This window comes from Neovison vison, chromosome 4 (genome assembly GCF_020171115.1).
Source record: "Neovison vison isolate M4711 chromosome 4, ASM_NN_V1, whole genome shotgun sequence".
Classification (NCBI taxonomy): Eukaryota; Metazoa; Chordata; class Mammalia; order Carnivora; family Mustelidae; genus Neogale; species Neogale vison.
Window position 1 is genome coordinate 144833155 of NC_058094.1, and position 18759 is coordinate 144851913.

The 18759-nt window shown below is 37.1% G+C and overlaps 1 protein-coding gene and 1 pseudogene across 3 annotated transcripts in view; one reads left to right on the forward strand and one right to left on the reverse strand.

Moving 5' to 3' along the window:
• Positions 1-18759, forward strand: part of RELN (reelin) — a 511932-nt gene that overhangs the window by 194422 nt on the left and 298751 nt on the right. For all 3 annotated transcript variants that reach the window (XM_044245854.1, XM_044245853.1, XM_044245852.1), the window contains exon 4: positions 17996-18066. In XM_044245854.1, coding sequence (XP_044101789.1) covers positions 17996-18066 — 71 coding nt within the window. The remainder of the gene's footprint in view (positions 1-17995; positions 18067-18759) is intronic.
• Positions 415-9555, reverse strand: LOC122905262 (annotated as a pseudogene).

Sequence of the window (18759 nt, forward strand, 5' to 3'; positions counted from 1 at the left end):
AGAAGATAAATAAATATTTAAAAAAAGATAGGGGTGCCTGGGTACTCAAGTGCATAGTCCAACAAAGTTTATTAATTTGATAGCATATTTATATACACTTTTATCAGTTTCCTGTTGTTCTGTGGCCTACTCTTAATACTAAAACAGTATTGATTTGTTACAAACACAGATGCATACTGAAGTTGCCAAGATGTGAGATTTTTTAAAAGTCATGTTTACAAGTATTAAACTTACCTTGCACACTCAAGTCACCCCACATAGAGGGTAAAGTCAGAGCTTTCATATTTGAGTTGATCCTTCATCTAAGTTTTAAAACACTACTGTAGTTGAATATTAAAAACAATAGCAAATAGTGAGCTATGATTCTAGTCCTTCCCTCATTCACTACCATGTATAAAATGGCAACAGTGTTGCTCACTGGCCTCGTAAAGAGATCTGACCCTGAACACCACCCCGTGGGTGATTCTCATTGTCCTCAGATGCTTCTTCACTGTAATGGCTCCATCTTTCCCTATTTGGATCAAAGTCCACCAGTCCTACCTGGTCCATTTCACCAGTCTCTTCCATTTCCTCCCTCTCAGGGAGGAGTTTTTCCAGCAAAGAGAGTTTGTCCGGAGGGAGACAGCCATTCCTAGGAAAGGTTACCTGAAATTTGATGATTAGGCAACTCTTTTCCCATGGTCTATGATAAACTGGCATGCCTTCATTCACACACACTTGATATCCCCATGCTTGACAATTTGACCTGGAGGAGAGGTGAGCAGTATGCCTCCATTGTCAAGAGTAGATATTGGCTTCTGAAAGCTGCACTGTGCTTCTACCAGCTGTATGTCCGCACACATGGTAAAGTCTTCTCCTTGCCACGTAAAAACAGCATGGTCCTTCTGATCTAAAACAATGATAATATCAGTCCTGGTTATTGTCTCCTTCACCATAGAATGTTATCTTCTGGCCATCTTTCATGCCTTTGTCAATATGAACTTCTAGAATCTTCTCCAACTATCTTCCTTCCATTGCAACTTTTACATCTATCTTTAGGACTGATCAGTTCCGCATGGCCCTGACACAACATGCACACAGACTGAGTTTGCTGAATCATTCCAGGTCCTCTCTGATGAATTCTTTACTTGCATTCCAGTACCTCGGCTCCTGGGATAGCATTCTTCTACCCATCCTTCCTTACCACCTTGGCCTTCGCATTTGGCACGAATCACATTCTTTTGCAGAGCTAGTTTTCTTGTTGTACCATTATATAAATAAATCTTCTAGTTACTGAGAGCTAATCACAACATTTTTACCTCTTCTTTCTCTCTGCATCCTTCCTCTGCCCTCTCTGCCAGCAACCCCCCATGCCCTCTCTCTCAAATAAATAAATAAAATCTTTAAAAATAAATAAATAAATATCATAAGAAAAGGCTTATAATAAAATAGAAGACTTCCCACCTCTGCTCCTTCCAGAAACACTCCCAGACTAAGCTATTGTCATCACTTTACCCACTGCTTCTGGTATTGATGTTCATATTTTAAAACAATATACTTAAACCCAGTGACTTCGTATTGTAGTAGTAGAAGATATACTTCCTTTATGCCATTAACCTCCAACACACAAATTCATCCCCATATCCTCCCAATATAAATATATTACATTTTTAAATAAAATCAGTCATCAGTGTTTCGATCAATGATTATATAAATATTATTCACTGCAGAACCAAATGGTGTACTATGATTTTTTCCCTTCTTGAGCAACTTCTCACTTTGAATTATTTCCTCTCCTTCTTAACTCACTCTGTTACTTTTCCTGGAGCACTTTCTCAGTTGCCTCCTGACAGATTATACCTGGCAAGTACAATGTTTGATTCCTTACATTTGATGATAGGTTGGCTAGAAATAGAATTCCAGATTTAAAATAGTACTCTCTGAAAATTTTGATGGCTTTCCGTGCTGTAATTGAGAATGTGAAAATGACACAATTTTATTCATATTTTGAAAGTTATTGTACTTTCATTGCCTGGAAGCTTTTAAGATCTTCTCTTCATGCTTGTTGGTTTTCAATTTCTTGACAATGTGTTTAATGCACAGGAAGTAGGAGGCAGAGGTGTTCTCTCCATCTTCTGGTTTTTAGCCCCCCATATTGTACTTCGTATTTCAAGTTCAGACCCTCTCTGACTTAGTATTTCTATTTATTTATTTATTTATTTTTAAAAGATTTATTGATTTATAAATCAACAAGAGAGAAAGAGAGCTAGAGTGGCGGGGGTGGGAAAGGGGCAAAGAATCCTAAACAGACTCTGTGCTGAAGTCAGAGCCTGACCTGGGGCTTGATCCAGTGATTCTAAGATCACGACCTGAGCAGAAACCAAGAGTTGGTGGTTTACTTAACTGCATGACCCAGGTACCCCTGATTCAGTGTTTTTGGAGAAGAAGGCTCAGAATTATTATATTTCCCCCAAATTCATTGCAATTTACCCACATAAATGCTCAGCTGACAAATATGTCTTCTCAAACTGCCTAAAATTATCTGAATCAGTGGATATTGAACAACTAAAAATAAGCATAATCTACAGATTTTGGAAGTTTCACTATGCATTTCTACTTCATGTATCTAATTTAATTATGGCTAATACAAGGACTCTTTATTTCTATTAAAGTCAGAAATAATGAAAAAAAATTATTCCCAATTTCCTGACTACCCTATCCATATAATTGAGTTTACTGTGCAAAGTCTTTAGTGTAGAAATTTATTGAAGCCTTTCACATCAATAGGAATGTATAGATAATTCAGGAAATAACTGTGATACATATTGAAAACATAATAAAGGAAATATTCTATAATAAGTAAAGTTATAAAGAATTATTCAATAAAATATGTAAGGAAATTTTTTTAATAAATGAGAAAAATATATTTAAAAATCCACTGAATGCCCATATCCCAAAATAAATTCCAGATGAATAGAAAAAAATTCCACGGAGAAAATGCATGTATGTATCTATTCAACTGAGTTTAGAAGGGGAAAGAGCTTCTAAGCATGAAAAGCCTGGAAAAAATTAGGAGGGAATTGATTGAAAGATTTGATCACATGAAAATTTAATTTTTTATTAAAAAACCATTAATATAGTAAAAGACTGATTATAAACTGCATAGAAAATGTTGGTAAGAAATATATAGCATAGAGTTAATAGCCTTCACATTTAAAGAGTTCTTATAAATTGGTTAGAAAAAAACATTAAAAGCCATAGCAAAATGGGCAAGTACATGAATAGTTAATTCCCCCAACTGAAAAATGTAACCAATAAACATGTGAAGTATCCTACTAATAATCAGTGGGATGGAAATTAAAACTAACCTGACAGCTTTAGAATGAAACCAGACTGCTAACACGCAGTGCCACCAGGGCTATTGTGGGGTGGGTCCTCTCTGGTACAACAGTGGGCAAACCTGCCTTTCCTTATATGCAGTTTAGAATTATGGCCTCTGTGTTTATGCCCTGAATTTCATTATCTCAGTCCTGGAATCCCATCTTAAAATAGAAGATAGGCACAAAATGTCTGCCTCAGAGAAACAGAGAGTGGCGCGGTAATTACCAGGGGTCGATGGGTAGAGGAAATGAGGAAATATAGGCCAAAGGGAACAAACTTCCAGTTATAAAATTAACAAGTTCTGAGAATCTAATGTACAGCATAGTAATTATAGCTGACAATACTGTATCACATACTTGAAAGATGCCAAGAGTGTAGATCCTAAATGTTCTCACCATAAAAAAGAAATGGTAATTATATGACAGAAGGGAAGTGTTAGCTAATGCTATCGTGGTAATCATTTTGCAGTGTGTCAATGTTTCAAATCAACATGTTGTACACCTTAAATTTATGCAGTGTTATGTGTCAGTTATATCTCAGTAAAGCTGGGGGAAAATTAAAGATAGGGTCAGATATTGATATACTTCGTTATTTAAAACATTCAAAAAAGTAGAAACAAATACAATTCCAACAACAGTGTAATAGTTAAAGAAACTATGCCATAGCTATATGGTGAAACATTATTTAGCTTTTGACAATCTTGTTCTAAAAAATATTTAATGATATAAGATCTATTTATAATAAATATTAAATATAAAGGAATAGAAACCTGCTTTTTACGTAAGCAAGTTTAATTTTTTTTAAAAGATTTTACTTGGTTATTTGGGAGAGAGAAGGAGCGGTGGGAAGGGCAGGGGGGAGAGGGATAATAATAATAACCTACTGAGCAGGGAGCCTGATGAGGGACTTGATCCCAGGACCCTGAGGTCATGACCTGAGCCAAGGCAAATGCTTAACCAGCTAAGCCACCAGGCACCCCTAGACAAACAATTTTCTAAAAACTTTATATTCATGAATTAATTTAAAATGCTAGAATATAGTTTACCAAAATGTTAATAATGATTATCTCTCCTGGGTATGAATATGAGTAATTTTATTTTCACACTAATCCTTTTGTATATTTTTAAATTCTTATAATACACACACTATTTATGTAACAGAAAAAATAATTAAAAACTTGTTTTCTCCAAAGTAACCCTTGTATAAGAATCTTCAGAATTGTTTTATAAGAACATACCAATATTGTCCTAATTTATGATTAATTAACTAGTTTAGATATCCTCTCCTTTCTTACAGCTTTCATGAGCTTTGTCATAGTCATAAAACATTTTAGAGTTTATAGTCTTATTTTTTGAGGATAAGGGGGTGACTTTTCATTCTAAATACTTCGGGATTTTTTTTTTTAGTATAGTTGGCACATGTCAGTACATTAGTTTCAGGGGTACAACTTAGTGATTTGACAAGTTTATACATTATGCTATGTTCACCATAAGTAGAGCTGCCATCTGTCTCATTACATCACCATTACAGTATCATTGACTATATTCCTTATGCTCTGCTTTTTATTCACGTGACTTACTCATTCCATAACAAGAGGGCTGTATTTCCCTTTCTCCCTCACCTATTTTGCCCAGTTCCTCCCTGGCAACCATTCTCTGTATTTATAGTTCTGATTCTGTTTTCATTTGTTTACTCATTTTCTTTAGATTCCATTTATGAGTGGAATCATAAAGTATTTGTCTTTCTCTGTCTTATTTCACTTAACATAATACCCTCTAGATCCATCCATGTTGTTGCAAATGTCATAATCTCATTCTTTATGGCTGTGTAATATTCCATTGTATACATATATCGCATTTGCCTTGTCCATTCATCTATTGATGAACACTATTGTTTCCATGTCTTAGCTATTGTACATAATGCTACCATAAACATAGGGTTGCATATATCTTTAGTTACTGTTTCCATTGTCCCTGGATAAATAGTGGAATTTTTGGATAACATGGTATTTCTATTTGTAACTTTTTGAGGAATCTCCAAACTGTTTTCCGCAGTGGCTATATAGTTTATATTCCTACCAACAGTGCACAGGGGTTCCTTTTTCTCCACATCCTTACCAATACTTGTTGTTTCTTGTCTTCTTGATTTTAGCCATTCTAACAGGTTGAGGTGAAACCTCATTGTGGCTTTGATTTGTGTTTCCCTGGTGATGAGTGATGTTGAACATCCTTTCAAGTGTCTGTTGACCATCTGTCTGTCTTCTTTGAAAAAGTATCTATTCAGGTCCTCTGACCATTTTTTAATCACATTGTTTGGTTTTTTTGTTTGTTTGTTTGTTTGTTTTTGGTATTCAGTTGTATCTGTTCTTAATATATTTTGGATGATAACTCCTTATTGGATTTATCATTTACAAATATCTTCTCCCATTCATTAGGTTGTCTTTTTGCTTTCTTGATGTTTTCCTAAGTTGTGCAAAAGCTTTTTATTTTGCTATATCCCAATAGTTTATTTTTGCTTTTTCCCCCTTACTTTAGAAGATATATCTAGAAAAGCATTGCTATAGCTGACATCAGAGAAATTACTGCCTGTGTTCCCTTCTTGGATTTTTATGGTTTCAGGGCTCATGTTTAGGTCTTTAATCCATTTTGAGTGTATTTTTCCGTATGGTGTTAGAAAGTAGTCCAGTTTCATTCTTTTGTATGTAACTGACCAGTTTTCTCAGAACCATTTATAGAAAAGTCCATCTTTTCCTCATTGTGTATTCTTGCCTCCTTTGCCATAGATTAGTATATGTGCTGCCTAAATGAGCATTCCTTTGCCATAGGTTAATTGACACTGTAAATGTGGGTTTAGTTTTGGGGTTTCTATTCTGTTCCATTGATCCATGTGTCTTTTTTTTTTTTTTTTTGCTAGGACCATACTTTTTGATTGCTACAGCTTTGTAGTATATTTTGAAATCTAAAATTGGGATACCTTCAGTTTTGTACTTTTTCAAGATTGCTTTGACTTTTTGGGATCTTTTGTGGTTCCACACAAATTTTAGTATTATTTAATCTAGTATTGTGAAAAAGTGCTATTGGTATTTTGACAGAGATTACATTGAATCTGTAGATTGCTTTGGGTAATATGGACATTTGACAATATTGATTTTTCCAATCCATAAGCATGGAATATCTTTCCATTTATTTCGGTCATCTTCAATTTCTTTCATCAGTGTTTCATAGTTTTTGGAGTATAGGTCTTTCACCTCTTTTATTTATTCCTAGGTATTTTATTACTTTTGGTGTGATTGTAAATGGTGTGTGTGCATGTGTATGTTTTAATTCTTCTTTCTATGACTTCATTGTTAGTGTATAGAAACATTACCAATCTTTGGGTATTAATTTTGTATTCAGCCACTTTGCTGAAATTGTTTTTTACTTCTAGTAGTTTTTTTTTTTTATGTCTTTAGGATTTTCTGTGAATAGGGTCTTGTCATCTGCAGATAGTGACAGTTTAACTTCTTTAACAATATGGATGCCTCTTATTTCTTTTTCTTGTCTGATTGCTGCGGCTAGGACTTCTAGTACCATGTTGAATAAAAGTGGTAAGAGTGGAGGGATTTTGAAAAGTCCCCTTTCTTTTTTTTCCTTTATTTTTTTTAAAGATTTTTATTTATTTATTTGACAGACAGAGATCACAAGCAAGCGGAGAGGGAGTCAGAGAGAGAGAAAGAGGAGGAAGCAGGCTCCCCACTTGAGCAGAGAGCCCAATTCGGGGCTTGATCCCAGGACCCCGAGACCATGACCCGAGCTGAAGGCAGAGGCTCTAACCCATTGAGCCACCCAGGCACCCCGAAAAATCCCCTTTCATGTTTCTGCAGATACTTTCTGAAATGACCAGTCAGAACACCATCATTATAATTCTTCACATTTTTTCCCAATCTTTTTATAGAGTTGAGCTCTTTTGATTTTGACCACAGTCCTGAAAAATAGGTAGTGCAAATTTTAAAGTCTTCTTTTAAAAAAAATAAGTACTTAGATAAGGTCAACATAAACTACTGAGCTGTAGTGCTAACCCAAAATATTTGTCCTGATTCCAGATTTACTGTTAGAAGTTACCCAAGACAATCAAGTTATATAATAGATTAAGAAAATGAGACATACAGAAGTTAAATGATATGCCCTAAGTCATGGAGAGAATGAATGCCAGACCTAGAATGCAATCTCCATTCTTTTTTTCAATCTCCATTCCATGGAGATTGTATCTGAAATTTGTACTCTTTTTGTTAGTCCGCTCCGAAGTGGTACCTAAATACTTTGCATTAGTGTTTTAACAAATATGCAGACTCTTTAATTCACTCTCCAGTAGATAACATAATTTTTACTAAGGTGTACTTTGGAATTGATGAACTATATTATCAGTTTTGTCCTTGTCTTGCCTAAGGATGCCGCTGAGGCAAATTAACACAAAGCTTACTTAGTAAAAAGGTGTTTAAAAGAGTAGAGTCACCCAAGTACATTTCTTTGATGAATTTTAGTGATTTAAAAAGGGGATATGAAAACTATTTTTACTGTGAAGTTTTGGATGGCATTTCTGGGATATAAATGGTTTAAGAAAACTCTGGAAAGTATTAAATGGTAACAACATTTTGCAGTGGCCAAGCAAATGCATTAGCTTAATTACTTTCCTAGTTTTTACTGCTAACTGATTTGATTTCTGAGATAAATCTTGCCTATAATAATGTTTATCTTGACCATTTACTATTATCATACAATCGTCTCTTTGAAAATGTTTCTTATTTGATAGTTTACTCATTAGTTATTAAAGCATTTAACATTATGTAATAAGCATAACACAGACTAATCATTCGTGCATTCCACAGACATTTGCTGCGAGGCTACCATGTGTCAAGCCCTGAGTACCAATATAGAAAAAAAATGGGTAAAAATCCCTAGTCTAGGGTACATATAACCTTGTTTAGAAGACACGGTTCATTGGGTTATGGACATTGGGGAGTGTATGTGCTATGGTGAGTGCTGTGAAGTGTGTAAGCCTACGATTTATAGACCTATACCCCTGGGGCAAATATTACATTATATGTTAATAAAAATAATTAATAATAAAAAGGTACATTCCAAATTAACCAAAAAAATATTTGAACACCTATCCTCTGTCAACAGAGTCAGACTAAGGAATGTGCACTTAGAGCAGGCTAATAATACATGGGCACCTCCTCAGATTCATAATCCTTAAGGGCTTTTTGAATTATTTAGTGGAGGCAGAGATAACACAATCTTTTTAATAACAAAAGTTGTACATGGTTTTTGTTGTTTTTAATCAAGGATCTATGAACCATGCACATTGCTGATAATGCTCATATGAAGCTATTTAGAAATTAGATAATAAAAAGTCCTTTATCTTGGCATATAACACTCCTCCTTTCAGTTTTAGAAACCTAGCATGTGAGTTGGGAGCTTTTGACAGATGTTTGGCGCCTGGGTATAATCCTTCTTGATACATGAATCAGTCCAATCAGCCTTGCCTTATTCTAAAGTTCTCTGATCACTCCTGAGAAATTTGGCATTTCTGCTTCTTTTAATAGTTAATGAGAGCTATCCTTTTGCACAGTGACAAAACAAAACACGGTTTATCTGCTTGGGGGTGTCTTCCCTCCCTAGATCTGCTTTGTCATTGATTTGCAAAGCAGAGAAAGATAAAAACTCTGCCAGTGATAAATGTTTGCCTCTTTCATGTTATCTGTCCTGCAACTATCAGTGCTTTTTCACCAAAATGATTATTCTTTATTGCAATGCAGCATCACATAGTAATTACTGAAGACACTGAGTGAGAATCAGAGTTCCAGCTACATTTGGCTGCATGCAGACAGTATCATCTGTGATTCTTGGTACCCTCAGCCACCACATGTTCTACTCGGAAGTGCTGTCCCAGGTCCTGAATGCGCAGCTCTATGGCCCCCACGTCTAGATTCCCTTGGGGCTCATCTGGGGCTGTCTGACTCTCCAGCTGGCCCGCCTCCAGTGCCTGGTGGAAATGCAGGTGGATGATGTCAATCTGAGTCTTACCGTCCTGCGGTATCTGCTGGGCCTCCAGCCCCAGCTTCCAGTCCTTGGGGCTACCATCGCTGTGTGTCTGGATCAGGTTTTCTGACCTCCACTTCACCTTCAGTTTGATGGCCAGATGAATGTAGACCATCTATGCATTGCCTGATTTCCACATGTGCAGGCAATAGTGGTCATACATCGAGACCCACATCTCTTCTGGGAACCTGGTGAATTTCTTTTGACATGTATAGGAAGACACTCCCAGAAATCACAAACATAAAATTGTTGTGGAAAAATGAACCAATTTCAGAAAAGAGGAAAGGGAGTTATGATCTTGGGCCTGGTGTCAAATCAAACTATCTCCAGTCAAATTCATAAGTTATTGGTTGGGTTTCCATGCCTGAAATCTCTTTTCACACACTAAAATATCAAAATTAATTGTAGCAATAGAACACAAATGCATACTTTTAAAACTACTATGTATAAACACAAAGGTGTAAAATCTATATTGCAAATACCCTCTTGGGAGAAATTTTTTCTGCATGGGCTGGATCTAATGATAATTGTACAGAAAATGGCTTTTTTCTAGTAAGCCCAGACTTTTTTTTTTTCCTTTTTCTTTTCTTTTCTTCTTCTTCTTTTTTTTTTTTTCACGGACCTTCAAATTGCATTCCAAGTTGGAGTTATCCTTTGAAAAATTCCCATTACTGATTCAGTATGCCAAAGACCTCTGAAAGTCTCTGAATTGGGTAAGGAAGATCACTCATAGCATCTTTTTCTGTGATGCCTTGCTCACTTTTCAATGGAGATTAAACTCCTGTTACAAACAATAAGCTTTCTTTTCAGTGCTTTCTGCTGAATTTTCTAGAAGAGTATTTTATGCTTTTAAATCAGTGTTTGTAATTCATCCCAGAAATCTAACTTTAGACCAATGACTTCTCTCCTTAAAGAGATAAAAGCAGCCCCTTTTTAAAAAATGACACTCAAACTTATATTTAATAACTGTCTTTTGCTTTATTCTGTTCACATGTGACCACTTCAAACCCAACACTTGGTTTTCCTCTTTTGACTTTGCTCTTCTTTCACTACCTAGGTCAGTAGAGACTTTCTCCCAATAGTATATATACAGTTTGAGCTTCATCAGGTAGGTATATGTCATTCCTCAAAGAGATCATGGCTTTCCAGCACAAGGACTGGGTCCTCCCCTTTGATTGTTCTGTCTGTGCTGGGGTTCTGCCAAGGTCCTGTCACCCCTGAGGTGTCCTTATGCCAGAAATTCTAAGTAGGCTATATGTTATGTATAAATAAACAGAGGGGCTGCTTAGAGTGTTGGGTTGTGCTTAGAGTGCTTAGGGTTGTGGGTAGTGAGGCAGGCTGTGTCTGGGTTCCATTACAATGAATGCTTTTCTTGATCAGTGATATATGCCATGGCAGCACCTTCTAGACATGTCTAGAATGGGGACACTGGGGGAAGAGACTTCATACCAGCCACAGGCTCAGGCTGGGTCAAGGAGTACATTCCACCCTTGACTCAGGCGGCTGTTCTTGCTTCCCAGACTTCATTGTCTCACACACCGTGTAGCTGAGGAGGCATTCTGAAGGCCGTGAAGGTACAAGGAGCTTCCCTAGGCTCTGGAAGGACCAGCATAAGCTCCAAGCTAGAGGGAGCTTGGAAGAACAACTCATGCAGAGCTCCATAAGAGTCTGCAAGTTGCAGGCTGTGCTGGCCTCAGCTCCTTTTCCTTTGGGTCAGTTTCATCCTGAGAAAGCTGGCTGACCGATTCCTGGATAAATTTTAAAGAAAGAATCAAAGTTTTGGCAAGAGACTTCCATGCACAGGGGACAGGACATGAAGAATCTCGGGGGCATGAGAGAAGTCATACATTCTGGAACCTGCGAGAACTACTATAGTACTCAGTTGCAGGGCGTGGTGAGAGATGAGCCTGGACACGTGAGCAGGGGCCAGATCCCAAAGAGCTTTTCAAGCCACGCTAAGGAATTTGACAGAATCCTTTAAGTGATAGAGAGCCACAGGAGGACTTCAAGCAATTTTCACAAGAAAACTGGCACAATGTGGAAGCTGGATTGGCATGGGGGTCAGTCTAGAGGGGGATTCCAATCAAGAGAGGATTGCAGTTTATCAGATGACAAAGTATTGAATCCTGAATTAAAACAGTGGCTGTGGAGATGGAGAAAAAGGATAAATGTGAGAGTGATTACTGGTTAGTGAACATTAATGCTGAAACTTGTTTTAAGGGGAAGGAAATATTTATACATTTGACAGTTGGAAAAAATGGTATGGCTTAGTAATAAAAGATGTAATTATAAAAAAGAGAGCAGGGGCATGTGGGTGGCTCAGTCAGTTGGACATCTGACTCTTGGTTTTGGCTCAGCTCAGGGTCTCATGGGTTGTGGGACCCAGCCCTGTGTCTGGCTCTGCGCTCAGCGGGGAGGCTACTTGAAGATTCTCTCCCTCTGCCCCTCTCCCATTTGCCCACATGCTGGTGCATGCACGCTCTCTTTCTCAAATAAACAAATAAATCTTTTTTTAAAAGATTTTATTTATTTATTTAACAGACAGAGATCACAAGTAGGCACAGGCAGTCAGAGAGAGAGAGGGAGGCAGGCTCCCTGCTGAGCAGAGAAGCCGATGCGGGGCTTGATCCCAGGACCCTGGGATCATGACCTGAGCCAAAGGCAGAGGCTTTAACCCACTGAGCCAGCCAGGCGCCCCAACAAATAAATCTTTTTAAAAAATTATTAAAAATAAAAAGTAATTAAAAAGAGCAGTAAGAACTTTGAAAAACAAAAGCGTTATGAAAACATACACAATTTTACCATTTTGTGATGGCCTAGGCATAGTTTGAGAGTTTAATATAAAAAAAATTTCTCCCTGAAGTTATTCATTACTCCATTTCATATGTTTTAAGAATTTGGTATTTTTTGTTTTGTTATAATAAGGGTCAAGCTGCATCCACAACCTAATGACATTTTGCTGATGAAGAGGGGGCAAGAATATTTTCAAGTGAACTGATTCCTTTGAATATCAAATTTACCAAATTCAGACCACCTCTCTCCTTTCCCATATTCCACATTTAGTAACATTTCCTGGTGGGTGGTTAACATGAGATTGCTGATTAATGAATGACCTTCCAACTGTGAATGGACTAGGCGCAGTACCATATAACTCATTGGTAAAGCAGGAGAAAATGTTGGGAAAAGTAACCCACTACTGGGTTGCCCTGGGTTTAAAAATGACTCTTTAAGTACTTTGTGAGCAAAACGATTCATGAAATAAACAATACACTTGGGTAGGCATTGTAACAACTATATTAAACTCCTGTCTTACTCCGTTTTTGGAAACTGGATGACAGTATTGCACATTGCAAATGAATTGGGAACTGGAAAGCTTAGTGTTGATTCCTTCAAATGCTGAAGTCGTTATGGCATGTGCCTTATGGGGGATATTTCTCTTTAATGAACTATGCCTACTATTCCAGAAAGCTTGAAATCTATTTAGGTAGACAGAATATAAGTATCTGAAGAGTGAATATTAATATCTTTAAACAATAATTGCTATTATTAAGCCCTGTCTTCATGTAGGGATTCTGAATCCTAGAGTAATCAAAGAAGTTGGGCAAACTCCGCTAGCTCGTAAGTGCCGCTTACTGCGTGTAAACACTGGTCTTGCTCTTCTAGACACTGAGCTTCAACATCGTGCCTCCCCTGGATATGCACTAATTCTTAAATGGCTGGGACACACAGCTGCTCTAGGAGTTCACTTAAAATTAGAATCTGGAATGTTCTTTCAAATTCATAACAATGGCTATTTCGAGCTCTGAATGTGATGATCATAATGAACTTTATTCATTTTGTGAAATCTACAAAGCTTTTAAATTATAGATCTTAACAGCCCAAAGGAATTTTAAAATTACTTATTTAATAGGGATTCTTGTTGGCAAACTTGCCTTAGAAATATCTGTATCTCCCAAGTAGATGAGAAGTACTTACTAGAAACTTGTTTGATAAATTTGGTCTACTCCTTGGAACAGGGAACAATGAGGATTTTTCTCACCTCTTCTGAACAATTACTGCTCCTTAGAGGAAATTAAGTGGAAGTAGTGCCAACATAGTTATTAGCACCAGAAATTTGATAGGCGTGCCCCGAAAGGAAAGCTGTAAATTACACTGAAGTAATTCTGAGAATGATAAGGCTGTCACCATCTAACACAGCTGTTTATTTTTATACAAAAAGAAAAATATAGTATGGATTAAAAATGGGAAGACAATGCTTGGGACTTTAGATTCTGACTTACTGTGCTATTAACAGTTTTTGAGTATGTAGGATATATAAATATATTTCTCTGTTTAAATGTATAAATTTGTGTTTATATATTTAGATATATTTATATTTATTAGTCATTATATAAGTATAGATAGTCATAAAGTTTTTGAAATACATGTTATAATTCTGTAGGCAGGCCACCATGAATTTTTTCATAGTTCTAAATAGGTTCAAAGTAGGATTGCCATTACTGACATTAGCTGCAGCCTGAGTGTGGGGCCGTCATCTCATGGTACAAAGCAGTAGAACTTGTGTTCTTGCTGGTCACCTGGATTCTGTTCTTTCTTTTCCCCAAGTGAAGATGTGAATATGCAGGCCCTTAAAATTATTAGCTATGTACCTACCAGAGGGTTGGGCACCTTTATATTAAAACGTTATCTAAGGGGTTTAAGGGTCTGTAAAGAAAGTCATGCATATGATAACTATCTTCAACATGTGTTTTTGTCCTTTGTGTCCCTCCAGTTTGGGTAGTGGTGTGGATGAGGTTGGCATCCAGTGCTCTTGTCTTTAGTAGAGATGAGGACAGCACGAGGGGTGGGGTGGGGACTTTGGAGCGAATGTGGCTCAGAGTTGGAAGGGGGCTGTGGTGAGCTGATCAGAAGCCAAGGGACTCACAGAGTACTGTGAGATAGGTCCAATCCAAGCCACAACCATGGCCTACGCTAATTTTTACACCTGAAATCAATATAACATGGTATGTTAACTATACTGGAATTAAAATTTAAAAGAGAGAGGAATGCAAAGCCATTGTTATGAATTTGAAGGCAAATCCATGGGGCCCTGGGTGTGGTGCAAAAACAATGAATCTTGGAACACTAAAAAAAAAATTAAATTAAAAAAAATACTAAAGGCAGATCCCGTGGAGTTTCTGGCCACGTGGCCAAATTTCCAACTGGAAACAGAAAAGAAGTTTGTCCCAAAGAGGATTAAATAAAAGGGCTTAGCTGTAAAGGAAAGGGATGGAGTAGAGAGCCCAAGCCATAGGCCTCATGAATTTAAAGATCAGGCCCTGAAAGCAGGCTTTCCCTCTGAAAAGAGAGTGAAAGCTACCTTCAAATCTTTGAACCAGATCAAAGACAATTTAAGTAATGGTTTTATATTAAATTTTACATTTTAATGGTTAAAAGCAAGAACCCTACACTCAGACTGCCTGAGTTTAATCAATCATGTGACATTAGGGAAATCACACAATAATTCTCTGTCCCAGAAGAATGGGACTAATACTGTCTACCTTGTAGACTTATTGTCGAGATTAACTGAGCTAATTTATTTAGAGCCGTTACAATAGTACTTTGCAAAGGGTAGATTTCATTTCTTAATAGGTGTTAGAATAATAATAACAACAACTATATGTATGTGTACATATACATGGTATATATATGTTTATATATACGTATATGTATGTGTATTTAAATGTATATATAAATATATGTGTGTATGTCTGTATATACACACATATAAAAACAGATATAAATGGTTTATATATATAAACATTTACCAGTCACATTATTGTTATTACTATTTTGACTTTTCCCAAGCAGAGGACTTCATCTGATAACACTGGGCATTTGGTGTGTTTCTTAAGCCAGTTCCTACTTGCTGAGCCCTTGCTTCAAACATCAAATATTTTAGAACACGTAAAGTACAAGTGCTCTGGTTCGGAATGGGGGTGCCTGCTGCCTCTCTCTCGGACTCCCATGGAAACCCCAAGATACCACCATGGAGCATTTTTTGAAAACTTGGAAAGAATCCGTGGCCTGGTATCAAGACCTTGAATCAGGTCCTCTCTGCCATTACCAGGCTGTGTACCCTTCAGCATGTTCTCAATGGCCTCGGTTCCGTGATTCGGGCACTGTAACGAGCTAGATGAGTTCAGTAGTTTTCACACTCTGCCACTCTAAGGCCCTGAGAGGTCCCAAGAAGTGTGTCCTAAGAAGTTTTGGGGAATGGGTGGCAAGGAACAAGCTGTGTGAGCAGAGGGAACCCAAAGACTTCAAAAGCTAGGAAGAAAGGAATATACTGAGATTTCATGTATTTGTTTGAAGAATGAGTACTGCTGCTCAAGAAATTGTGACTAGATCATCAAAGGGCCTTCAGTGTCAGTTATTCCCTAGTCCCTCATGGAACCAAAGGAACAGAAATGAGAACACGGATAAAAGCAACAAGTACTGAATCTGACAAAACTGAGTGAGGGGCAAACCGTGTGGACTAGTCACAAGGTGCTGTGACCAGGCTGTTTCTGTACTTCTGATATTCAGGGAAAAGCCAAAACCTCTGTTGCCTGAGTTTTATCTAGATCCTTTGATCTCATTGTGTTTATGGGAACAGAGACTGGCACGATGATAATTAAGTTTGTGGATCAATGAGAAATATCACAATAGGGATATTCTATATTTAGAATCAGAAGACAACTACAGTAAACAATTACATTGTTATGTTATGGGACTTTTCTTGGTGGTTAGTGATTTTAGAAAATATGTTCCTGCCAAAGCAAATGTCAAATTACAAGTTTCCATTTACTATTGCCACGTTGCTGCTACAGGTGTGTGTGTGAACTCAGAAGCTCTTGACTTGATAGAGAGTTGACAATGAAATGTGTTTAGGTCAGTCAGGTTTCCATGTGCCCTCTGGGCATAACACCTGTAATGGATTAGTGAGCCCGTAGGCCATGGTTATGGCTTGGATTGGACCCATGTTTAGTCCTCTTCATTGTCAGCTTGCTAAAAGCAAAGGAAAACCTAGAAACATATGTAAATATATGGTGTGGTAACGTCTGTTTATCAGTAATTTCGATAATGATTACTATGCAAAAACAAGGGCGGATTACCTTACAAACTTCATATGCAGTATGAGATGAAGTCTTCCCAGTGACTTTTCTCTCTGATTCTGTCTCCCTTCCACCATTCGGAGCTCTCACTATTGTGCCATTGTGTGTGTGTGTGTGTGTGTGCGCGCGCGCACGCACGCGCGCACGCCCGCGTGTGTTAAAGTGTAGTATTTTCTGTCTCACTGCTGAAATTCTTTATCTTGGAGTGACGTCACCCATTAACACTCCAGTGTGGCTTCGTTTGTCAGATTAGGTTTGGAGCGTTGGGTCCTGGCAGCTGATGCCAATGATAGTAACAATTCAATGCGGGAATAGAAATGGGAAAGTTCTGCAGCGCAGAGGAGGAAAGGACATCCACATAGAGACTGAAGTGGGGAATGTTGGGAGCCAGGAGGTCCTGTGGGCCTCACAAAGGATAAGCTGTTGACTGAAAGATACGCAAGTGGAGGGGGAAATGCAGAGGCCAAATTTTGCCCACTGGTGACCTAGCACAGTGCCTTGTACATAATCCATCTTCAGTAAACCATGGCTAAGTAAAATTTTTTTTTGTCCTCACGTGGTTTTGGTAGAACTCAAGTTGAGATTTAATGTGCTTTCGTTATTAAAAAGATTTGTGTATGGCTTATTTTTTTAAAATCGATTTTCATAAAGAGGCATGATTTTCTCTTTTAAATTTGTTCAAACATTGCATTTTGTGCCGAAAAGTTCTTTTTGAGGAAACATACCTCAAACACGAGCCATAAGTAAGTCTTCCTTTAATAAAACTGTTCCTTTTATAGCCATTGAGTAATACATCCACTGCAAGCATGCTATTTTTTCACCAATAAATGTGCAAAGCTCTGATTAGAAGAGGTGAAAGATACCCATCTACTTCAAATGGTGAGTTAGACCCTGTAGGGTGTATTTTATTATGACAGGTTTGTAATTATGAAAGCTCTGAATGGCCCCATTTTAAAAAAATTCTTTTGAGAAAATGTAATTCTCTAACTTCTCTATGTGTTATGGTGACTGTTGATTTCAGAAAAAAGTACATTCTGAGCACCTTTCTCCAGTGGTAACAGCATCATTGTTTCACAAAGCATTTTGTGTCAGTCTTCCAAGGAAGAAACTTTAAAAAACATCCTTTCCATACTTTTTTCTCCTACCCAGGATTTGCTCATATCTACTTTCAGAATAAACCCACAAATGTTACAATATTTTTATAAAGGAAAACAGAAGATATTTCTCAGCCCAGAGGCCTTCGTCTAAGCCTTAACTCTTGTTCATTTGTATCTCTGTTCAAATGCACTCATTTTTTAAAAGAGCATATCTACATAATAACATTTAAAAATGAGGTTTTTCAAAAAGCTTTAAAAGTACAATTCAATTATCACCTAACTTATTACAAGATTTAATTTAACCTTTCCTATTCATTTTCAGGGCTACGGCGACACACAGGGGCCAGATCATTTTCAAAGATGCTTTAGCCCAGCAGCTGTGTGAACAAGGAGGTAAGTAAGAATCATCTCTGACTTCTCTGTGTTGGTCATGTCAAAATTATTCGTGGTAGGCCCAATGTTCTATGTACTAAGTGTTTCATTACTATTACTTGATCACAATGCTTTAAAAATGGAATTATGGATCCCTTCATATCCCTAAGAATTACATATTTAGTCACTGATAAATATCTGTAGACTTCTGAAAATACTAAGTGTGAGCAAAATAAATCAAGAGAAAATTTTTCTTTTTTTACTATTTTTTTCAAACTAATTACATTTAGTAATTAATTCCATTAGTCCTAGAAATATAAATCTTAGAGTTTTAGAATTCTACAGAAATGTATCTGCTTAATTTACCACTTAAATTTCTTGCCAAATTTGTTGAAAATGTTTCTATTTATTGCTTTTGAACATGCCCTTGTGTTCAGTGTTTATGTTCTTGTTTCAATTGTGTACACCATTAATTTCAGATTTGTGAATAGATACTGTATCATTTTGGATACATTAACTAATGGACATTAAGTAGTCACATTCAATGACTTCTACTTTGTGAGTGCCTCATACACATCCTATCTTTCACCTATACCAGACACAGATGCATATATGCACAGGTACACACATGTATGCATGCCATGAAAGGGTAGAAAACAGGATCCACGCCCCAACACAAAGTTGTTGACTTTGCTTCCTGGGCTTCTACCTGAC